Raw genomic sequence first — 25,238 nt, 5'->3', positions numbered from 1 at the left:
CCATTCTGTCGGTTGCCTCTTTACTTTCCTGACTATTTCTTTTGCAGTACAGAAACTTCTCAATTTGATGCAATCCCAATTGTTAATTTTGGCTTTGACTGCCTGTGCCTCCCGGGTCTTTTCCAGAAACTCTTTGCCTGTGCCAATATCTTGCAGGGTTTCCCAGTGTTCTAATAATTTGATGGTGTCGGGTCATAGAGTTAGATCTTTAACCCATGTTGAGTGGATTTTTGTGTAAGGTATAAGGTAGGGGTCTTGCTTCATGCTTCTGCATGTGGAAATCCAGTTTTCCCAGCACCGTTTATTGAATAGACTGTCCTTGCTCCAGGAATTGGTTTTAGATCCTTGATCAAATATAAGTTGGCTGTAGATGTTTGGATTGATTTCTGGTGTTTTTATTCTGTTCCATTGGTCTATCCATATGTTTCTGTACCAGTACTATGCTGTTTTTATTTAACTTCCCTGTAGTATGTCGTGAAATCTGGCACTGGGATGCTGCTGGCTTTGTTTTTGTTGTACAAGATTGCTTTAGCTATTTGATGTCTCCTGTGCCTCCATATGAATTTCAGTATCATTTTTTCCAGATCTGAGAAAAATGTCTTTGGTATTTTGATTAGTATTCCATTGGATCTATAAGTAGTTTTTGGGAGAATGGACATTTTGATGATATTGATTCTTCCAATCCATGAGCGTGGAAGATTTTTCCATTTTTTGGTATCCTCTTCTATTTCTATACCAGGGATAAATCCCACTTGGTCTGGGTGGATGGTCTTTCTGATGTGTTGTTGCATTCTATTGGCCAGACTTTTATTGAGGATTTTTGCATATATGTTCATCAGGGAAATTGGTCTGTAATTTTCTTTCTCTGCTACATCTTTTTCAGGTTTAGTAATTAAAGTGATGCTGGCTTCATAGCAATAATTTGGGAGGATTCCCTCTCTTTCAATTGTTCTGAATAGTTGGAGAAGAATTGGAGTTAGTTCTTCTTTAAATGTCTGGTAGAATTCAGCAGTGAATCCATCCGGTCCTGGGCTTTTCTTTGTTGGGAGGGCCTTTATTACTGATTCAATTAATGACTTGGTTATGGGTCTGTTTAAGTTTTCTGTGTCTTCATGGTTCAATTTAGGTAGGTTGTATGTGTCCAAGAATTTATCCATTTCTGATAGATTTCCCTGTTTGCTGGCATACAACTCTTTGTAGTAATTCCTGATGACTCTTTTTATTTCTGTGGTGTCTGTTGTTACAATCCCTTTTCATCTCTGATTTTATTGATTTGGGTCTTTTCTGTACCTTTTTTTAGTTAGTTGGGCCAATGGTGTGTCAATTTTGTTTATTTTTTCAAAAGACCAACTCTTCGTTTCACTGATATTTTGTAATTTTTTTATTCAATTCTGTTGATTTATTCTCTAATTTTAATTATTTCTCTTCTCCTACTAGTTTTGGGTCTGGTGTGCTGCAGTTTTTCTAGATCCTTGAGATGCATTGATAGCTCATTTGTTTGGTGCCTTTCTAATTTCTTGATGTAGGCACCTATTGCTATAAACTTTCCTCTTAACACTAATTTTGCTGTACCCTATAAGTTTTGATATGTTGTGTTGTTATCTTAATTTACTTCCAGAAAGTTTTTGATTTCTCTTTTGATTTCTTCTATGACCCAGTGTTAATTCAGGAGCATGTTGTTCAGTCTCCATGTGTTTGCATATGCTCTAGGGATTCCTGAGTTGCTAACTTCCAGCTTCATTCCATTGTGGTCTGAGAATATGCATCGTATGATTTCAATTCTTTTGAATTTGCTGAGACTTGCTTTATGGCCTAGTATGTGGTCAATCCTAGAGTAGGTTCCATGTACTTCTGAGAATAATGTGTATTCTTTAAGTGTAGGATGAAAAGTTCTGTAGATATTTGTTAGATCCATTTGGTCTGTAGTGTCGATTAAATCTGCTGTTTCCTTGTTGATCTCTGTCTAGTTGATCTGTCTATTGCTGAAAGTGGAGTATTGAAGTCCCCCAATACTATTGTATTGGAGTCTAAGTCTCCCTTTAAGTTCCTTAACATATCTTTTAAATAACCCAGTGTCCTGTAATTAGGTGCATGTAAGTTTATAATAGTTACATCTTCCTGTGGAATTGATCCCTTAATCATTATGTAGTGCTCCTCTTTGTCTTTCTTAACAGTTTTTGTGTTAAAGTTTATTTTGTCTGATATTAAGATGGCTACACCAGCTCTTTTTTGGTTTCTGTTAGCATGGAATATCTTTTTTCAACCTTTCACTTTCAGTCTACATGCATCTTTGTTGGAAAGATTTGTTTCTTGTAAGCAGCAAATAGATGGGTTTTGTTTTTTTAATGTGTTCAGCCAGTCTGTATCTTTTAATTGGAGAGTTAAGGCCATTTACATTCAATGTGACTATTGATAAGTAGTGACTTTGCCCTGCCATTTTTCCAAAGATATTTCTAATATAGTTTCAACTTTCTGTGATCTTTTACTGAGAGGTTTTCTTCCTTTACCTTCTTTCATATTGATGGCCGTGATTCTGTGTTTCTGTGTGTAACACATCTTTTGCAGGGCTGGACAAGTGGTGGCAAATTCTTTCAATTTCTGTTTGCTATGAAAAGTCTTTATTTCACCTTCATTCGCAAATGAAAGCTTTGCAGGATATAATATTCTGGACTGGCAGTTTTTCTCTCTTAGTACCTGGGCTATATCTCACCATTCCCTTCTATCCTGTAGGGTTTCAGATGAGAAGTTTGCTGTGATTTTAATTAGAGATCCTGTGAGAGTAATCTGACATTTCTCTCTTTCACATTTTAGAATCTTTTCTTTATGTTTCACTGTGGTGAGTTTGATTACAGTGTGTCGTGGTGAGGATCTCCTTTGGTCATGTTTATTAGGGGTTCTATGTGCTTCCTGTACTTGGATGTCTTTTTCCTTCTCCAAGGAAGTATCTCACTAAAAATGCCTTCTAATCCTTTCTCTCTCTCCATGCCTTCTGAAACTCCTAGAACCCGAACGTTGAGTTTTTTAATAGTATCCTGTAGATTCCCAACAATATTTTTTAGATTTGTAATTTCCTCTTCTTTTCTCTGGTTTGACTGTATACTTTCCTGTGCGCTGTCTTCTAAGTCCGATATTCTCTCTCCTGCCTCACTGATTCTGTTTTTAAGGCTCTCAAATGTGTTTTTTAATTGTTCTATTGAATTCTTCATTTTGTTTTGATTTCTCTTCAATATCTCAATTTCATGTTCTACTAAATTCCTTTTTTCATTTTGATTCCTCCTTAAGATTTCATTTTCATGAGAGGGATTTTCTGTCCTGTCCTGCATGGATTTCTGTATTCATGCATTTGTTTTTGATAATTTCTAAATGTTCTTATCATAAATTTTTAAAATTCCTTTTCTTGCGTTTCTTCTATCTCATCATCTTAATAATCTTCTATTGGAGTGTCATGTTCATTTGGGAGCATCATGATGTCTTCCTTGTTCTTGTTTCCTCGGTTTTTGTGTTTGTTGTTTGGCATTGTGGAGATATTCTTTGGTTTCTTCTTCTTTTTTTTTCTGCTGTGGTGGCTTTTCTCGTTATACTCTGACTCTAGATTAAGTGGACTGTCTGCTTTTGGTGAATCTCTAGAGGCTTGTGGTAGGTGTGGCCAGAGAGCACTGTTCAGTTCTTCAGGGTTAAGGGTGTGCCAAAGGTGATACACCCAGGTTTGGTGTGGTAAATCTTTCTCTCTCTCTCTTTTTTTATTCAGAAGGGAAGTAATTCCTCTTAGCTGAGCTTTTCTCTTCAATGGCAATCAATGCCTGAGCACTAGCCCCAGTGGGTATAATATTTGTCTGCTCTGTCCCAAGGACCATACAAAGGATCTGTTCAGTCCTCAGTGTAAGCTCAGATTCCCCTGTAATGTCTCTCACCAGGTAGCCAAGGCCACCAGAGTTTGTGGTGTCTCCCACCCAGACTACTCACGTCTCAGCCATACCATGAGTTCTCCCACACACCCTCAGTTTTTTTTTTTTTTCCACAGTCCCAGTTCATAAGCTCCACACATTCACTAGGTCTTAGTCTCCTGTTATTACTCCCCATCAGAGTCAGGTTTTTCTGTTTGGCTGACGGTGGGCACAGCCCCGAGCTGGCACAGCTGTTATGTATGTCCAAAATGGCACCTGCTCTATTGTCTCACATGCCTTTGTAAGGTGTGTGGAGAGAGAGAATTGTGTCCACACTGTCCCTTTTATTTTTTTCTCTCCTCTAGTTAGGCTGGTGTACTTTACCCCACAGGGCTTCAAGCCTTGTTCCCTCTAGGCTCTTCCTGCCACTTTTCTGCCAGTGTCTCGAGCTACTGCAGTTTCGCCTCACCTCTCTTTCCAGCGCTGGTGTGGAGGCTCTCTGCAGCTGGGCTCCCGAGCTGTGGGCACCCGTGTCCTCCACGTAGATCCACCATGTCCCTCTAATTCCGGAAGAGTTTCATTTGCAGTTTTGCCCTAACTCTTCCCTGAGACTCCTCTTTCTCCACTTTTATTAAACTGTCTTTTCCTGGACTATCAGTGAGCTCCCTCCCTATTCCGCCATCTTGGAGCCTCCCTAGTCTACTTTCTTTCTTTTTTTAAAAATAACTTTTTAAACTTGGTAACTTGCCTCTAATCTTTTACCAACATGGCACACTCATGTGTCATGAAACCCTGAGCAACAGAGAGCCACAGATGTAAAGAAGTTGCTTAGAATGTTGACTCTGAGTTCATATTGCCTGCTCACCACCAACTCTCGTTCCCCCACCTCTGAACTCCAGCCCCACTGGAGGCACTGAGCATTTGTCCTTCCTGACATTTAACATTCTGCTTTGCCACCAACTTTGGCTTGGATTCTCTTCTCCAGACTGCCTCTGGTGGCAGACTTCTGAATGAAATTCCATAATGTCAGTGACTTGTTTGATCTGGTTAAGTCTAGCCTGGTAATCTTAAATTGGGGCATTTACAAGTGGTTGAAGTACCATTCTGTTCAACTAGAAAAGTTATGTTTGAAGATGCTTATGGGAACTTTTTTTGCCTGCCCAAGTTTACCACTAGTGACCTTACCACAAATTTAGTCCTGTGAGCCCTAACTGCATAAACTTGTATCCAGAACTCCATCAAAGGCTATGTTTCGCCAGCACCGCGGCTCACTAGGCTAATCCTCTGCCTTGCGGCGCTGGCACACCGGGTTCTAGTCCTGGTCGGGGCGCCGGATTCTGTCCCGGTTACCCCTCTTCCAGGCCAGCTCTCTGCTGTGGCCCGGGAGTGCAGTGGAGGATGGCCCAAGTACTTGGGCCCTGCACCCCATGGGAGACCAGGAGAAGTACCGCAGCGGCCATTGGAGGGTGAACCAATGGCAAAGGAAGACCTTTCTCTCTGTCTCTCTCTCTCACTGTCCACTCTGCCTGTCCAAAAAAAAAAAAAAAAAAAAAAAGGCTATGTTTCCACAAGAAGGCCTGGACCCTAGACACTAGGTTTAACTTCTCTTTTCCCCATATATTTGCTTTGAGGCATGTGGAATTTGATTGAGGGGGCAGCCGGAATGTATCTGGATTTTTAATATATGTAGTCTGGTTACAAACCTATATAGGTGGTATTCACATTAGGCTTCCTGTATTCTATTTCAGAAAGCCAAAAGTATACACTATTTTTTTTGCATTTTTTTTAACTTTTATTTAATGAATATAAATTTCCAAAGTACGATTTATGGATTACAATGGCTTCCCCCACATACCGTCCCTCCCACCCACTACCCTCCCCTTTCCCACAGTATACACTATTTTTAAAACAACTCCATTGAGATATAACCCATAAACTGTACAGTTTGCCCATTTAGAGTATATGGTTCATTGATTTTCAGTGTAGTCACAGGATTATGCATTAACTGAAATTTAATCTCAGAAACTTTGTTACCCCCCCTAAAAAACATCTTCCCATTAGCAGGCACCTCTAATGTAGGCATGTATTTTTTTCTCTTGGCTGTATACCTAGGAGAGGTATGGAAGTGTCATGTGATAACTCTATCATCAACATTCGGAGGAATCACTGGACTATTTTCCAAAACAACTGTACCATTCTAACACAGTGATATTTTCTTAAGGAATTCCCTTCTTAAATTACTAAAACTTTAAAATTGGTGCAGACATTTGTCTCAGCTGTTAAATATACCAGTTGGGACAGTAGCCCAGTTCCAACTAATGCATACCCTAGGAGGCAGCAGATGATGGCTCCAATAGTTGACTCCCTGCCACCACATTAGGAGACCTGATTGAGTTTCTGACTTGAGTTCCTGGTTTCTGCCTTTGACCCAGCCCAGACCTGACCAATGTGGGAATTCAAGGAGTAAACTAGTTGTTGGGAGAGTCTCTGTCTCTGCCTTTCAAATCAAATAAATAATTAAATAATTAATTAAATTAAAAATGAAACCTTGTGCCAGAAAGGATAAACTCTGAGGCTGTCGAGAAAACTCGATTTCTAGATAAATTATTTTCTCAAAGAGTTTCAGATAATTGAGGTTTTGTTGTACTGCTAATACAAAAGGAATAGCAATCATTTCATTGAGTTGTGAGAATTAAATGAGTTAATTATATATAAAGTACTTAGAATATTGCTTGACACTTAGTATTATATGAAAATAGGAGTTACAGTAGTAGTAATGTTGTGAGAGCACTAATACCATGTACTGCTTGGGTTTATACTTAGACACCAACAACAAGAGTAACTATGATTTACCTCTTAATATCACTGTGGACGTCTGCCCTTATACCAGCCATGGGTCATGTTCTCATAACTTAAAAAATGTGAGAGGAAGAAATGAGAAGAAACTTGGTGTATGTCTTTTAATTTGTATCTCCCCATCCCCTGGTTACTTATTCTCACCAAAGGAAATGTTTCTTGATGCCCCTAGAAAGCCCCATAATCACCAATAGTAAATATACTGATTAGGAGAAATCTGTGAAAACTTTGAACAAGCTTATGGTATATTTTATGTTTATCATATTGATAATTTCCCTAGGATGTAAAATTATTTGGTTTTTTTAAGATGTAGTTATTTATTTATTTGAGCGGCAGAGTTACAGACAGTGAGAAGGAGAGACAGAGAGAAAGGTCTTCCTTACATTGGTTCACTCCCCAGTTGGCCACAACAGCCGGAGCTATGTTGATCCAAAGCCAGGAGCCAGGTGCTTCCTCCCAGTTTCCCATGCAGGTGCAGGGGCCCAAGCACTTGAGCCATCATCTACTGCTTTCCCAGGCAACAGCAGAGAGCTGGATTGGAAGAGGAGCAGCCAGGACCAGAACTGGCACCCATATGGGATGCCGGCACCACAGGCAGAGGATTAACCTACCATGCCACAGCGCCGACCCTGTAAAATTATTTGTTGTAAAACATTGATTTTGAGTTTGTGTTTATGTGTGTTCTAGCAAAATCTCTAATCATTCTCAAATATCTCCATTATTTCTGCTTAAAGTAATTCTAGTTATTATTAATTAGGATAAAAATGAATAAATATGATCAACAAAAACAAGAACAAATGACAGAAATATCTGAGACTGAGAAGAAATATGAAGGAAAAGCACTTAAGAATGGGGAAAAACAGGAGGTATTTATATTATAAAATAATATTCAACTCTTCTTAAATAGTTATATTTCATCCTTTAACAGAATAGGAAATCTTAGTATTTGTAACAGCTATCCAACTAAATGACAGCTAAAGAACAGTATAATGTTAAGAGTAATTGTCCTGAACAATAAATGTACATGGTAAATATATATTTATTTTCTGATTTCTAGAGCATCTCATATTTAGATTCAGAACTTGAAGAATCAGAAACTGAAATAAGGCCAGTTACCTTTATGCCACAACTTTATTCCACTGCAGAATTAACAACCTTATCCAAATGTTCAGTGTAAGCATTTTAAAGAATTACTTATTCATTATTGAATAGTGTCTATTAATTGTATTATTTTAATAATAATGTTAGATATCTTTAATGAGTGTCATATGCCAGGCACTCTACTAAGTTTTTTTTAAAATATATTTTCACATTCAGTTGTCACCGTATCTCTTTGAAGTCTTTTGTTGTACTCATCTTAGAGATGAGGAAATTAATGTTTGTGGAAAGTTAAGTTGCCCAAGGTCTTAGATCTAATACATGACTATGGCAAACCAGGTGCCATTGTCCGTACTTCTGTCTTCTCATAATGATAATTATTACTTTGTTTTGTTTTGCTATGGTAATAACTTTTGTTCAGGTATAGATAAGTGAGATTTAAAGCCACTGTAAGATTATACTGCTTGTTTGCTTATTGAAGGACTGTCAAGTCATAAAACCTATTCCATATTAATAGGGCCCTCTGGACAATTTTCTTTGACAGTACAGACTATGCCTTCCCAGATGGGGCTTCTCCTTCTGCTAAAATGCTTTCTCCCTATACCCAGCATATTATGCAAAACCAGACATCATACATATCCCCATTTTTCCATCCACTAATGTGTGTGTGTGAGTGTGTGTAGTGTGTACCTTTTAAGAGTTAGAAAATTTTTTTAAATTCTTGATTCAAGCCTCTCCAATTCCCATTCCCCCAAACAAGTCGAAATCTTTCAGTTTTCATCTTTCCTGAGACATTTGGTGGTTAACTATTGTGATCTCTTTAAGTTATAATTTAGCAAAATAAATACCTGAATGATTTATAGATCTAATATTACTTTTTTCTATTTTTGAGTATATATTATATATTTTACATATATATTATATTCAAAATATTTTTTTAAAAAAACCCTGGGAAGGAGAAACTTTTATTCACATGAGGATAAGTGTTGCTTGACTTAAAAATACCATTTGCCCTCTCAAATGGTTATACTAATATGCTAAAGTACATTTTGTAAACAATAATATTTTATATCTCTTCTGTTTTTCAATGGTCATTTAAAAGTTTATTTAATTTATAGGCATGAACAAAAGAGGAGAGCCAAAATCCAGAAGCTTAAGTACTTTATTAAAATATTTTACAATAATAAGCAGGTTTCATGCACTTCAATATCTACCCTACAATTTGATTTTAAAGTCATGTTTCAGCAAATTTTCAATATTCAGTTAATAAACTGGCCTGAAACAATTTGCTTAGAGGTATGCTATTATCATTTACTTTTGTATATTATTTTATGCCATCCATAATTTTAAGTTTCTTGTTAGCTATTGTTATATGTGAGCAATTTATTTTATATTAAGAGGTGACTGATCTCTTTGGGTAGGCAAGATATTTATAATTAATGGGTCTTTAATTCATCAATAGTCTTTTTTTTAAGATTTATTGATTACTTATTTGAAAAGGCAGAGCCACAGAGAGGCAGAGGCAGAGGCAGAGGCAGAGGCAGAGGGAGAAAGAAAGAGAAAGAGAAAGAGAAAGAGAAAGAGAAAGAGAAAGAGAAAGAGAAAGAGAAAGAGAAAGAGAAAGAGAAAGAGAAAGAGAGGTAGAGGTAGAGGTAGAGAAAGAGAGGCTTTCCACCTACTGGTTCATTCCCCAAATAGTCCCAATTGCTGGAGCTTAGCCAGGAGCCTCCTCCGGGTCTCAGGTGTGTACAGGGGCCCAAGCACTTGGGCCATTACTACTTACCCAGGCCATAGCAGAGAACTGGATCAGAAGAGGAGCAGCCAGGACTCAAACTGATGCCCATATAGGATGCCAGCACTGCAGGTGGCAGGTTTACCCACTATGCTACAGCGCTGACCTCATGATCTTTTTATTTATTTTGACAGGCAGAGTTAGACAATAAGAGAGAGACAGAGAAAAAGGTCTTCTTTCCGTTGGTTCACCCCACAGATGGCTGCTATAGCTGGCGAGCTGCGCGGATCCAAAGCCAGGAGCTAGGTGCTTCCTCCTGGTTTCCCATGCAGGTGCAGGGCCCAAGGACTTGAGCTATCCTCCACTGCCTTCCCAGGCCACAGCAGAGAGCCGGACTGGAAGAGGAGCAACCCGGACAGAATCCAGCACCCAACCGGGACTAGAACCCGGAGTACCAGCGCCGCAGGCAGAGGATTAGCCTAATGAGCTGCAGCACTGGCCCCCATGATCTTTTTATAACCATAAGTACAAAGTTCTTGATTTGTCATGCTTTCAAATATATCTCTCCTGCTAAAATTCCTTACCATCCCTGAATATGTAGCATTACTGTTCATTCACAAGTGAGTTGGAAGAGGGTTGTTTAAAGTACTATATGGAGGATCAAGATGGCTGATAGGATCTGCATCCAGTTCAACCAGGAAAAAAATTTAGAACATTGAGGGAAGAACCACATTTCCAGCAGGTTGTCTGAGGGAAAGCTTTAGTAATTAAGTGACAGTAACTACAAATAGCACAGAGATTCTGAAAACAGAAACAATATGTTGCTGCTGCTGCCACTCCTACCCTAGAGCCCTGGTCAGGGCACACCATCTTACCAGAGAAAGGATTGTATATGTGAACTGTTAGAACCTAGGAGACTGACTGAGAGATCACTTACTAAAGAAGTGCTGAGAAGTGCAGATAGCACAGAGAGACTCAGAAAATCAGCAAAGACAGAAAAACAAGTTATATTGCTGCCACTGCTGCCTGCAACGACCCTACGCAATCCCAGAGGACTAGATCTGAGGAAGTCCCTTCTACAGCTCCCACCATAGGGTACTGGGGGCCCATGCCCAAGCCACAACAGCACCTTGCACACAGTCCCCCATGTGTCCTGCAATTCTCAGACTGTGGCTTCTGGAAATATAACAATATACTGCTGGAGTAAGATGCACTAATTTGTGGGATGTAGAGGGCCCTAACTGAATACCTCTGCTTCAGGCTGGTGACTGCCAGGCCAACAACTGCAAGATAATTGGCATTCATCCTGTGAAATTAAAGTAAGGTCCCCACTGTATCCTGTAGCTCCAGCTCTGTGACATTAGTACTGTATTCCTCAGAGTCATTGGAACATATGCTGTGGAACCTAAGGGAGAGCCTCCTTGCATTTGAGCGTTCCAAATCCACACCTGCCAATGTATAATCCTCAACATAATCTGTATTAACCCTGTGGGAGTGGGATAAGGTTCCCCAGCATCTTCCAGAACTGTAGCTTGGACTCTTGGTGCTATAAGCCCCAGAATTAGTCATGTGTACAGTAGCAGAGTCTGAGAAAGGTCCAGTTTGCATCATGCAGTCCAAATGCCATAGCTGTTGGGGCCATAAGCTCTAACATCTCTCAAGCATGCATGACAGGACAAGAGGATGGTCTTTCTGTATCCTAAAGCACCAGAAACATGGCTACAGCCATCATAAATCCTAGTGTGACTGACACCCAACTCTGGACTAAGGATACACACGTTTGGAAGCTCATGTCCACTTCCACAAACTGCTGCAGACTAAACAACTGTGGCACATGGAGACATTAGTTACTCAGAGATTGCATTTCTGAAGTCACCTAGGATCAAAGCCAAGTAACACCGCACATTCCATCTAAACAAAAAGTCTTTTCCAATGGAACCTATTATATAAGAAAGGAACTGTTAAGAGCCAGATGTGCAGACATCAGTATAAGGGCACAGGAAATATGAAGAAGCATGACCCCTCCAGAAAATAACAGTTCTCCAGAAATAGATTCTGATCTGAGGGAAATCTATGAAATACCTGAAAAAATTTTAAATAATTATCATAAGGAAATTCAATGAGATTCAAGAAAATACAGATAATTTCAAGAAATTAGGAAAACAATAGATGACATGAATGAAAAATTCAATAAAGAGGTAGAAATCATTAAAAAGAACCAAACAAATTTTGGAGCTGAAAACAGCAAGCAATAAAGTCATTTCAGGGGCAAACGCTGTGGTGCAGCAGGTTAACACCCTGGCCTGAAGCACCAGCATCCCATATGGGTGCCAGTTCTAATCCCGGCTGCTCCTCTTCGATCCAGCTCTCTGCTGTGGCCTGGAAAAGCAGCAGAAGATGGCCCAAGTCCTTGGACACCTGCACCCGCATGGGAGACCCAGAAGAAGCTCCTGGCTCATGGCTTCAGATCGGCACAGCTCCGGCCATTGTGGCCATCTGAGGAGTGAACCAGCAGATGAAAGACCTCTCTCTCTCTCTCTCTGCCTCTCCTCTCTCTCTGTGTAACTCTGACTTTCAAATAAATAAGTAAATCTTTTAAAAAAATAAAGTCATTTCACAGGTAAAAATACACACAGATTGAATATGAAGACCTGGAAAAAGATATACCCTGCAAATACCAAAAACAACAGTGCAGACCTTTGTGTATTAGGGATTCCTTTATCAAACAGGTCAATTTGTTGGCTTTAATTCACTCTTAAAAATTTGTATTTTATTTTATTTGAAAGGCAGAGTTAACAGAGAAGGTGAGATAAAGAAAAGGAGATAGAGAGAGAGAAGAAGGGGGGCAGCTTCATCCATTGGTTCACTCATCAAATGGTCACAACAGTCGGAACTGGGCCAGGCCAAAGCCAGAAGCCAGGACCTCCATCTGGGTCTCCCACATGAGTGACAGGGGCTGAAGCACTTGGTCCACCTTCCACAGCTTTCCCACCTGCATTATTAGGGACCTGGAATGGAAGTGGAGTAGCTGAGACTTGAACCGGTGCTCATATGGGATACTGGCATCACAGGTGGCAGCTTAACCCACTGTGCCACAGTACCAGTCCCTTTAATTCACTCTTACAAGGAAGTATTTAAATGACCAGAAAAATATGTGTGCTTTTTTGACTTTGTTTTTCTTAGCTTTCTTGGCTAATTAGTCATTCTTTTGATTGGCACATTTTCTTATTTTTCAAGGGAAAATTGCCCTCCCTAACATTTCCTTCATCTTAGAGCACATATCACTATTTCTCCAAGTAGTGACAATACACTGTAGGTCAAAACAGGATTTTTCTATTTCTAATTTATAATTACAGCAGCACATTTACAGGGAATTGTAGAAAGCACAGCATATAGAGTCCAAGATCTGGGTTTTGTGCCCAGGGGACCTCTGTGGAGTTAACCTCTCTTCACCTCCCTTTCCTTTCTTCTGGGCCTTCCCTCCACATGCACGTAGCTTATTAACTTATCCTTGAATTCCACGAGCTAAATGACTCCTTTTTTTCCTAAATAATTCAACCTGGGTTTTAATCACTGGTAATAAAAGTGAATACAATTTTGTATAGAGCCTTCATTTCCCCATTTGTAAAATAAGAAGAAAAAAATCTGTTGCTTATTTTCTGTTGCCTAATTTTCATAAGGCTTACGGATGATAAGGAACTTTAAAAGTGCTACACAAAGGTAAGTATTGTGTTACGTGTGTGCATATGCTCACAGTTGTGTTTGTGATCCTTGCATTCAACTCATTTTCCCTGAAATCAATAAAGGCATTACACTTTTAAGGATAAAAGATTATCTACTCTCCCCATAACCATGTGGAAGAAATGCTGTAGAGCAATACCTATTTTATATTCTAGCATTTTAAAATGAATAAAAATACTGCATGTTATTGAGAGTTCTAATGTGATTTCTATTTTGTATTTTTACTGAGCCATCAACCATTTCTTTTATATTTAGGTTTATGAAGTAAGTAAAAGGACAAGTTTATTGGCAAAACTATATTTACCTTTACCCAACAACACAGAGCTGAAAGGAAAAACTGTTTTGGAATATGTAGAGTTCAGCTCTGATAAGCTGGTCATCCCTGAGGATGGAGAAGTAGGAAGCAGTGAGTTTGTTACAAATGCCATGCCCCCGTTTTCCTCATGACTGCCAATCCAAAATATCTCCTCTGATTTATATGAGCTAAGAATTCTATAATGACAATATTCAGTTAAAAACGAATTAAATTCTGCTTTCAGGTGTTAAACCAGATTAATTAAGACTGTCTTAAATCAAATCTTTGGGAAACAAAATTTTCAGTTAGTGTTTTTTTTTTTTTTTTTTTTTCCTAGGTCATCCAAGAAAGAGCAGTGTGCTTTCTGGAACACAGCTCTGCTCTGCAGTGGATACACTGCTCTGCCTCTGCTTCTCCTTTAGCAAACCTAAGAGTGGTCTAGGACATATGGATTAATCTTTGAACTCTGTAGGGAATAGAGGAAGGAAGGGAGGGAGGGAGGATGGATGGACAGCAGGAAGAAGAGACAGAGAAAATGAGAGATTAAAGGGACACTTGTTCTTCAATTGATTCTACTCCTCTCATGTAACTACATTTAAATCAACCTATCTCTAAGAACATTGTCTCATTTCTTCTTCCCAAGATTCCCTTCTTTTTCCTAGGAGTGTTGCAATCTTTTGTACTGTTTGGTGAAAAGGAAAGAGGTTTGAGTGTGTTTATGTAACAGAATGTGTGTCTTCAATTCTTAGGATTAAGGCCACATGGGTAGTAAGCAAGGGGGTGAGAGGGAAAAACTAAGTGAACAAAAGATCCTGGAAAGAACAGAAAACTCAGGAATAATATAGTCTGTTTAGAGTCCAGCTGAAGTAGAAAAATAAGGTTATAGAGACCCAGGAGAAAAATCAGGTCTCCAAAAAATTTAGGTCACACTTAACCTTTTATCTATTTAGGTTAACACACTTAACCTTGTGTTCCTGAGGGTTCCATAAGTAGAAGTCAGGGGAGGAAATCTGCATGTGGTACAACACACTTTTTTTTTAAAGTTCACATGTTTTGAATGTTTTTTTTTTTTTTTTACAAACAGATGTACCTTTTCTTCTTGAGGGAAATGGAACTGAAGAACTCTGTCTTTTGACGTCAGGAAAACTTAGCTACTCTCTTTCATGGGCCTTGGATGAAAATGGTACCCCTCGGACACCCATGTCACAGTCTTTGACATCTGATTACTACAGGTAATAAATCTTATGTTTCAAACATGATTCCAAGTACAGCACATGTGCATATGAATAGGAAAACTCAAAGTGGCAATAAGAAAGGTTTAATGTATTTGGGTTTTGGTTTCATTTTCATTTAAACCACTCTCTATTAAGGTAGTAAGTGTATTTATAAATAAGAGAATATAGGCTGGCACCGCAGCTCACTAGGCTAATCCTCCGCCTGTGGCGCCAGCACCCCAGGTTCTAGTCCCGGTGGGGGCGCCGGATTCTGTCCCGGTTGCTCCTCTTCCAGGCCAGCTCTCTGCTGTGGCCTGGGAAGGCAGTGGAGAATGGCCCAAGTGCTTGGGCCCTGCATCCCATGGGAGACCAGGAGGAAGCGCCTGGCTCCTGGCTTCGGATTGGCGCAGCACGCTGGCCGTAGCGGCCATTTGAGGAGTGAACCAATGGAAGGAAGACCTTTCTCTCTGTCTTTCTCTCTCACTGTCTAACTCTGGCTGTCAAAAAAAAAAAAAAAAAAAAAAAAAAGTAAGAGAATGTATTTCTTCAATGTTTGGGATTATGGCCACTTGGATGATAAGAGAGGCATGTTCATAGCCCTTAACTTGTAGACAAAGAACTAGATACCCAAGAATTTTATTTCTGAGGGATTTAAGGTCCAGTCTATATTACCAAAGAATCATTAATGCATTAACAGCTTGCTGGAAGGAAAATCCTGGAATTTTAAAAAAAGATTTATTATATTTCTCCAAAAGGTAGAGCCACAGAGAGAGAGGGAGGGAGGGAGGGTAGGAGGGAGGAAGGAAAGAAGTAGGGAAGGAGGGAAGGAAGGAAGGAAGGAAAAAAAACACTGCATCTGCTAGTTCACGTCTCAAATGGCTGCAATGGCTAGGACTGGGTGGGCCAGGCCAAAGCCAGGAGCCTGGAACTCCATCTGGGTCTCCCTCGTGGGTGGCAGGGTCCCAAGAAATTGAGCCTTCTTTTTTGCCTTCCCAGACTCGTTAGTAAGGAGCTGAATCAGAAGTAGAGCATCTGGGACACGAACAGGTACCCATTTGGATTGTCAGCATTGCCGGGGGTGGCTTAAGCCACAGTGTCACAAAATCCTGGAAATTTTATTCTGTGTCCCAGGACTTCTCTGAGAAGTTGTGATTAATTTTCAGATCACATCACAAACATGGTTACTAGAAATAAGTAAATTTCTATGGAAATGATGATAATGCTTCTGTAACGTGCTATGTTTGAAGAAAATTGCCAATATGAAGGAACAAGTAGATTTCATCATTTGAAAGGTAATAAATGATGATAAAAAAATAATTTCTAGGGCCAGTGTTTTGGCAAAGCAGGTTAGGCCACCACCTGCAGCCCCAGCATCCCATCTGGGCACCAGTTCAAGTACTGCTGCTCTGCTTCCAATCTAGCTCTCTACTGTGGCCTGAGAAGGCAGCAGGAAGATGGCTTGAGTCCTTGGGCCCCTGCACCCGCGTGGGAGACCCGAAAAAAGCCTGTGGCTCCTGGGTTTGGATCAGCCCAGCTCTGGCCATTGCAGCCATTTGGGGAGTGAACTAGGGGATGGAAGATCTCTCCGTCTGTGACTCTGCCTCTCTGTATCTCTGCCTTTCAAATAAATTAATTAATTTAAAAAAATTCTTCCCTACCCCATATAAGTATATATTTTTACTTTTTTTTTTTTTTGACAGGCAGAGCTAGACAGTGAGAGAGAGACAGAGAGAAAGGTCTTCCTTCCATTGGTTCACCCCACAAATGTCCGCTATGGCCGGTGCGCTGCACCAATCCAAAGCCAGGAGCCAGGCGCTTCCTCCTGGTCTCCCATGGGATGCAGGGCCCAAGCACTTGGGCCATCCTCCACTGCCTTCCCAGGCCACAGCAGAGAGCTGGACTGGAAGAGGAGCAACTAGGACTAGAACCTGGAGTTCCAGCTCCACAGGTGGAGGATTAGCCTTGTGAGCCACGGCGCCGGCCTAAGTATATCTTTTTAGAAACAAATAAAAATGGCAGGCAACCATCAAGGCTGACAAAATTGGGTTCTGCCTCCTATATGGGAGACTTGGATTGTGTTCTTGGCTCCTGGCTCGCCCTGGCCCGATTCCAGACATTGCAGACAACTGGAGATTGAACTAGTAGATGGGAATGCTCTCTGTCTCTCAAATACACAGTAATTTAAAAATTCTTGCGAGTAACAACCTAAAAAGGACATCAAAACTGAAATTAGAGATTTTTTAAAAAGTGATGAAGCAGAATACCGTATATAAAAACCCAGTGACACATGATCAAACTTTTAGTAAGAGTTCTTAAATGCTTTTCCTCTTAAGTAAGAGTTTCCTCTTAAGTAAGAGAGAAAAGAAAATGAAAATGGCAGTAGCACAAGGAAATAGTTGGTAATGAAAGTCAGGTAGTCAATGTAGATTATCATTAAGCTCAAAAAAAAATATATATATATGATCTTTTCTTGAGTCCTTTATAGAAAGGATACTGGAAGCTTCTAACCCTCATTCTTGTAACTACATATAATAAGAAAATTACAAAATGATAAGTAGCTGGGGAAAAATTGATAGCGCTAAGAAATCTTTATCTTTAGAATTGCATTCCTTCTGTACTAAGCCTATAGATAAGATCATGTTTTGTATTTTTTAAACATTTATTTATTTCTTTATTTGAAAGTCAGAGTTACACAGAGAGAGAGGAGGAGAGGCAGAAAGAGAGAGATCTTCCATCTGCTGGTTCATTCCCCAGATGGCCGCAACAGCAGGAGCTGTGCCGATCTGAAGCCAGGAGACAGGAGCGTCTTCTGGGACTCACACGTGGGTACATCTTCTACTGCTTTCCCAGGCCATAGCAGAGAGCTGGATCAGAAGTGGAGCAGCCAGGACTTGAACCAGTGCCCATATGGGATGCCAGCACTGCAGGCAGCGGTTTTACCCACTACACCACTGCACCGGCCCCTAAGATTATGTTTTGAGTTTGGCTTATCTTTTATAGCTCTGTGGTTTTAGAAGATAGTTTCAGACAAGCAAACCAAGATACTCTCTGGCACAGACTACCCAGTTAATTGCATTTTTTCTATTATATTTCATCTGTAAAGGTGTAGCCGAAAGGTTGGTTTTATATTGTGTATTTTCTTGGTTTTGCTCAAGCAAATATTTTAAATAGTTTTATATATATAAAATAATTTGATTAAATATTTTATATATAAAATAAAATGGAGTAATGATTAAGGAAAATTTGTGATTGAGGAAATGTGAAGAAATGAGGAAGAACATTCTTCCTGTATGTATTTGCCTGGCAAATGCTAAAAACACGTGGAAGTACCTAAGTACAGTGCTTAAGAGCAGGGGCTTTATAGGCAGATAGCTGTGGCTTCAAGTTGGCCAAGCCATTTACTGTGTGATTTTGGGAACGTTTATTAATTGCTCCAGACTCTAGTTCCTTCTTTAAGGATAGCAACAACAGCAACAATACTTATGTCACACAGTTGTTTGTGAGATTTAACGGACATGATATTTACATAAAATGCCTCGCACTGTGCTGACTATAATCGATAATTACCTATTATATGTATAGTTGATATAAAATTTTGTGTCAGGATGCTTCATCTACACAACTTAGAATAAATTTGCATCTGTTCTGTATGTATTTGCAGTATACATCCCCAGTGCCCATGGAAATCATTAATGACTACATTAAAAGGGGCTGGTGCTGTGGCAAAGTAGGTTAAAACCTCTGCTTATCCGGCATCCCACATCGGAGTGCCACTCTGAGTGCTGCTACTCTACTTTCAATCCAGCTTCCTGCTAATGTGCCTGGGGATGCAGTAGAAAATGGCCACCCATGTGGGAAACCAGGATGCAGTTCCTGGCTCCTGGCTTAGGCCTGGCCCTGCCCTGGCTGCTGTAGACATGTGGGGAGTGAACCAGCAGAAGGAATATCTGTCTCTATCTCTCCCTCTATGTCACTCTGCCTTTCAAACAAAGAAACAAACAAACAGATAAGTCTTTTAAAAACTCTTTTGTAGTTGTCCTGCCCTGTGTTCTTTCCTGCTTCTGTATGTTTCTGGACCTCTGGCCAATTCAATCTGAAACTGAACCTAAAAATTCAGTAGGTATATTGGGTCCTTTCTTGTTGGTATTCTTATCCCCACCTCTGCAGTTTATCTGAAATACTTCAATAGTCTGCATCAGCAGCAAAATCCAAGTTGCTGAAATATTTATTAAGTGAAAGAAATTCCATCCTGATCCTGGTATGTTAAGAGCGTTTACCATGAATGAACACTGAATTTATTTACTGGCTTTTGACATACTGTTAAGAGAAGCATGTTGTTCAATCAAATATTTTGGTTAAATTTCAATATTGTGCATCTCATGAAACAAAAATACTTTAATAAGATCTTGTGCTTAGAGTTTAAAAAATACATTCAATAAACAGCATTCATTTAATTTTATTATTATATTATTTTATTATTTATATATATTTTATTTATTATTCCATATTATTATATTTTAGCTGCTACACAGAATAGAGATGACAAAGAAGAATATTTACAGTCCTTATCCTTAAGAAGCTTACTGTGGTGCACTAGTTTAATCCTCCACCGCCTGCATCCCATATGGGTGCCAGTTCTAGTCCTAGTTGCTCCTCTTCCAGTCCAGCTCTCTGCTGTGGCCTGGGAAGGCAGTGGAGGATGGCCCAAGTGCTTGGGCCCTGCATCCCATGGGAGACCAGGAGAAGCACCTGGCTACTGGCTTCGGATCGGTATAGCTCCGGCCGTTGTGGCCACTTGGGGGAGTGAACCAATGGAAAGAAGACCTTTCTGTCTGTCTGTCTGTCTGTCTGTCTGTCTCTCTCTCTCTTTTTCACTGTCTGTAACTGCCTGTCAAATAAATAAACAAAATCTTAAAAAAAAAAAAAAGATAATAGACACCTACATAAAACCTATGATACAAGTTATAACATGAGAAAAAGCAGGAGAGAAACCATATCTAATCTTACTAATTTATCCTTAAATACAAAGGAGCAATAGGTTTTATCTTTAAATGCCTGGAGTGGGTAAATAACCTATATGTTGGATAAGAATTCACAAAATATTTTCTCTGTGTTAAGGAATGTAGATGTAAAAGGTGTTCCTGGAATCCCATGGCTCGTTAATGTACAGAAGCTTTTTGAATGGGCAAATGAAATCAAAATTGATCCAAATAATCCAGAATATTCTGATTTAATAGAACTTATTATGGTAAGTTATAGCAAAGCTCAATACGGTAAATATATTCTATTTGTCTAAGTTCTAACACAGAACCCCTCATAGTTTGCTATATATTTTTGTAGGTACTAGGAGTGCAGATAATCTTCAGTAAGTTTGTAGTATTTCAAAGAAAAATAGAAATTCAGTAACTGAAATAATTATTACTTTTGGCCTGACAGCAGGCACTCTGCCACTACTTAACAGCCCACACCACATCCAACAGGCTAACTCTTCAGGTTAGCATCTATTATACATCTGTGGTGTGCCAGCAATATTATTAGATGCTGAAAATAGCAAAATGATTTACGGATGCACTCTTTCGCTCAGACCCATTATCTGGTCATTTCTATTCTTCCCTTAAACAAACAGTTCTGTGAACACTGAATATGCTTTCTTCATACTTTTGTTTGTACCGTTGCTCTGCCAAAAGGGCACTCATAGTGGCTGTCTTAGCCACCATGAATGTCTCAATAAATGCTTTTCTGGTAACCTCAGTTACTCACGTGCTTTTCTTTCTTTGCCCTCTTGTCAACCCCTCCCTCCCTCCATACACTCTTATGCTTCTAGTTCAGTTTGCCTTTTACTGTGGTTATTCATTCCTGTGTTTTACATTTTCTGGTGGAACTATAGTTGATAAATCCTTGTCTTGTTGGTGACCACTTGCATTATTTATTCCATGTAGCATCCACTCACTTTTGCATTTGTTGAATAAAGCATTCCATAAATTAGGTAACTGCAGTTAAGCTTCTGTAAATTAGAGCTTCCCACCTGCTGGGTAGAATGGGTGACAGCTCTGTAGAAATACTAATTATCTCTTAACGCTTAAGGCAACCAGATAGGAACAGTCTCATCATCTTAGATCAGTGAATTATAAAAATATATAATTTTTACATAAATTAAGATAGGGAAAAGGTTCAGAAGCAACATAGTCTGGATTCTAAATTTTTTTACAGGTTCTATCCCTATACAGATTCAGTCATTTCATTTCCTACTTATATTGCCACTCTTAAATCTCACAATCGAGGGAAGAAACAGTGTTTTGAAATAAATCTTTAATAAATTTTATAAAGAGTAATGTTTTAAGTAAAGACTTTACATTTTTATGTTTTACAGTACATGAGACACAAGGGGCAGGATATTCCAAAGTATTTTCGTCTTGAACAGTTGCAAGATGAATTTAACTTTGTTTCTGAAGAGGAAATAAGGAAGAGTAAACGTTTCCAGCTATTGCAGCTCAGAAATGCAGGTCAATTAGGTGTTTTCCTTCTGCAGCAGATACCCCTCTATGATAGAGAAATTCCAGATGCAGTTTCCCAGGTACTTGATTTCTATTTGACTATGGCTTATTGTATGATAAAGTTAATATTTTGTTAATTTAAACCAACCTTAATTTACTTTTCTAACCTAGATATGTATATACAGGTTTTTCTCCCTTTTTCTTCTTTTTAGGCATTAAAGAGGTACAGATCTCCCAAATTCCAGAAAGCCCTTATTTTTACAACTTAGTGTTGTAAAAAAACCATCTATTTAACACTGAAATCATTTAGACATACTCTACATTTATGTATTTTACATATTAAATATTAAATATTAAATTTAGTGTATTTTAATATGTTTTAATTACATTTAGTGTAATTTAATATATTTAAATATTAAATTTAGTGTATTTTTATTATTATAAAATGTATTCCCAATTTAAAATCAGCTTTGAGGGGCATGGGTGGGAGACACCACCACAGTAAATTTACACATTGATTATAATGCACATCTGGGGCCATCGCTGTGGCGTAGTGGGCTAAGCCTCAGCCTGTGGTGCTGGAATCCCACATGAGCACAGGTTCAAGTCCCACCTACTCCCCTTCCAATCCAGCTCTCTGCTATAGCTTGGGAAAGCAGATGAAGATGGCCCAAGGGTTTGGACCCCTGTACCTGCATGGGGAGACCTGGAAGAAGTTCCTGGCTCCTGGCTTCAGATTGGCTCAGCTCCAGCTGTTACAGCCATCTAGGGAGTGAACCAGAGGGTGGAAGACCTTTCTCTCTGTGTCTCCCTCTCTCTGTAACTCTACCTTTCAGATAAATAAATAAAATAAAAAAAAAAAAAAGCATATCTCAAGTTCAGCTTGTTTAAGGTATAGGAAAGTAAATCTTTTTTTTTTTCTTAAAGATTTATTTATTTAGTTGAAAGGCAGAGTTACAGAGAGAAGGAGAGACAGAGAGAGGAAGAGAGAGGTCTTCCATCCATTGGCTCATCCCCAAATGCCGCAATGGCTGGAGCTGTGCAGATCCGAAGCCAGGAGCCAGGAGCCAGGAGCTTCTTCTGGATCTCCCACACGGTTGCAGGGTCCCAAGAACTCAAGCCATTCTCTACTACTTTCCCAGGCAATAGCAGAGAGCTGGATCAGAAGTGGAGCAACCGGGACTCGAACCGGTGACCATATGGGATGCCGGCACTGCAGGTGGTGGCTTTACCTGCTATGCCAAAACGCTGGCCCCATGAATGTTTTTTTTTAAAAAAGGTTTTTTATTTATTTGAAAGGCAAAGTTACAGAGAGGCAGAAGAAGAGAGAGAGAATAAGGAAATGAAAATTAATGTTTTTTCAATGACGGTATCATGGTTTCCCAACAAGCACATATAACACTGAAAGCCTATAAAAAATAGAATTTATAGATAATGCACTGTTTTCACTAACATAGGTGAGTGAAAATATGTGTATTCACAAATAGATATTGACAGACCAGGTAGCATTTCACTTTAGGAAGTATTTTTCAGCTTCTAACTGTGGTATTCAAAGAGCTACAATATAAAGCATGGCTTACAATTGTTAAATCAACAACGGGAGTCACTGGGTTCATGCTCCCCACACAGGATCTCTGTCCTTAATATGTTTAACTATGAAACTCAAAAACAACACTACTAGTCGAACAATACCCTATACCTGGTTCAGTTGTGTGAGTGCAACCTGTTAAAATCCCTGCTTAGTATATACTAAGTTGATCTTCAATATATGAAGGTAATTGAAAATGAAACGTGATGAAGGGCGGGATGGGAGAGGGAGTGGGTGAGGGGAGGGCCACGGGAGGGAGGGAGGTCGGGGGGGAAGCCACAACAATACAAAAGATGCATTTTATATTCTACTTAAAACTATTGGTTGAACTCTGTAATTAATACACAATTACTCTTAGGTGTTTAATTAGTGCTATAACTAGTACTCAAATAGTATTTTACACTTTGTGTTTCTGTGTGGGAGCAAAATGTAGAAATCTTTACTTAACATACGCTAAATTGATCTTCTGTATATAAAGATAATTGAAAATTAATCATGATGTGAAGGGGAAGGGGAGAGGGAGTGCGAGAGGGGAGCGTTGTGGGTGGGAGGGAAGATACGGGGGGGAGGAGGCTATTGTGGTCCATAAGCTGTACTTTGGAAATTTATGCTCATTAAATAAAAATAAATAAATAAATAAAATAAAATAAAATAAAGCATGGCTTAGATTAGCTGGAAAGTTATTCAGCATTCTCCTGCTGTGTCAATAATTCAATTCAATTTTACAGTTACATAAACTATTGGAGACAAATCACAGCGCTCAGAATAATTGGGAATATAACATACTAAAAAAAGGAATAGTCACAGTTTTATAATCTGGAGATCTGAGAGTACCTCAACACATTTTCTGAGGCTGTTATGACCTTTGTACCAAAGTTGGACAAGGTCTACAGGAAATGACCATTTTAGATCCATTTTCCTTATGATGGAAAATTACTAATAAAATGTTAAAAATTTGAATAATCATTGAATATATCTATATACTTATACATCATAATCTAGTAGGGCTTATTTTAGACCACAGAGCTGATTTGACTATGAAATGTATCAATATAATTACATTTAGGGAATCAAGCAAGGAACCATGTGCTTCTCTCATAATGCTAAAAGCCAGTTAATAAATTCAGTGTTCATTCATGGTAAACGCTCTTAACATACCAGGATCAGGATGGAATTTCTTTCACTTAATAAATATTTCAGCAACTTGGATTTTGCTGCTGATGCAGACTATTGAAGTATTTCAGATAAACTGCAGAGGTGGGGATAAGAATACCAACAAGAAAGGACCCAATATACCTACTGAATTTTTAGGTTCAGTTTCAGATTGAATTGGCCAGAGGTCCAGAAACATACAGAAGCAGGAAAGAACACAGGGCAGGACAACTACAAAAGAGTTTTTAAAAGACTTATCTGTTTGTTTGTTTCTTTGTTTGAAAGGCAGAGTGACATAGAGGGAGAGATAGAGACAGATATTCCTTCTGCTGGTTCACTCCCCACATGTCTACAGCAGCCAGGGCAGGGCCAGGCCTAAGCCAGGAGCCAGGAACTGCATCCTGGTTTCCCACATGGGTGGCCATTTTCTACTGCATCCCCAGGCACATTAGCAGGAAGCTGGATTGAAAGTAGAGTAGCAGCACTCAGAGTGGCACTCCGATGTGGGATGCCGGATAAGCAGAGGTTTTAACCTACTTTGCCACAGCACCAGCCCCTTTTAATGTAGTCATTAATGATTTCCATGGGCACTGGGGATGTATACTGCAAATACATACAGAACAGATGCAAATTTATTCTAAGTTGTGTAGATGAAGCATCCTGACACAAAATTTTATATCAACTATACATATAATAGGTAATTATCGATTATAGTCAGCACAGTGCGAGGCATTTTATGTAAATATCATGTCCGTTAAATCTCACAAACAACTGTGTGACATAAGTATTGTTGCTGTTGTTGCTATCCTTAAAGAAGGAGCTAGAGTCTGGAGCAATTAATAAACGTTCCCAGAACCACACAGTAAATGGCTTGGCCAACTTGAAGCCACAGCTATCTGCCTATAAAGCCCCTGCTCTTAAGCACTGTACTTAGGTACTTCCACGTGTTTTTAGCATTTGCCAGGCAAATACATACAGGAAGAATGTTCTTCCTCATTTCTTCACATTTTCTCAATCACAAATTTTCCTTAATCATTACTGTGTTTTAAAAGATGAATGAATATCATCCTAGAAACAAACAGAATATAATGAAACTTTTTAGCTAATTCACAGTGTGTTTTCTACTCTGAATGCCATATTGCTGCCAGTGTCCTGCTACACCTGATCTGAAATGAATACTAACA

At 39.2% G+C, this 25,238-nt stretch overlaps 1 protein-coding gene across 12 annotated transcripts in view; it reads left to right on the top strand.

The window, feature by feature from the left end:
- CC2D2B (coiled-coil and C2 domain containing 2B) overlaps positions 1 to 25,238 on the top strand; it is a 120,274-nt gene that overhangs the window by 45,446 nt on the left and 49,590 nt on the right. For 8 of the 12 annotated variants that reach the window (XR_007910852.2, XM_051823119.2, XM_051823120.2 and 5 more), the window contains 7 exons: positions 7,498 to 7,606; positions 7,798 to 7,913; positions 8,957 to 9,134; positions 13,567 to 13,717; positions 14,691 to 14,838; positions 19,939 to 20,068; positions 21,191 to 21,394. Coding sequence is in view for 11 of the 12 variants with exons in the window: in XM_051823119.2 (XP_051679079.1) it covers positions 7,498 to 7,606; positions 7,798 to 7,913; positions 8,957 to 9,134; positions 13,567 to 13,717; positions 14,691 to 14,838; positions 19,939 to 20,068; positions 21,191 to 21,394 (1,036 nt within the window). In the remaining variant the exon portion in view is untranslated. Of the gene's footprint in view, positions 1 to 7,497; positions 7,607 to 7,797; positions 7,914 to 8,956; positions 9,135 to 13,566; positions 13,718 to 14,690; positions 14,839 to 19,938; positions 20,069 to 21,190; positions 21,395 to 25,238 lie in introns of those variants that run through there. The other 4 variants (XM_051823126.2, XM_051823123.2, XM_051823127.2 and 1 more) reach the window with 4 other exon arrangements.

This window comes from Oryctolagus cuniculus, chromosome 15, assembly GCF_964237555.1.
Source record: "Oryctolagus cuniculus chromosome 15, mOryCun1.1, whole genome shotgun sequence".
Taxonomy (NCBI): Eukaryota; Metazoa; Chordata; class Mammalia; order Lagomorpha; family Leporidae; genus Oryctolagus; species Oryctolagus cuniculus.
The sequence above is the reverse complement of the archived record's forward strand: the minus strand, read 5'-3'. Positions and strand labels throughout refer to the sequence as shown.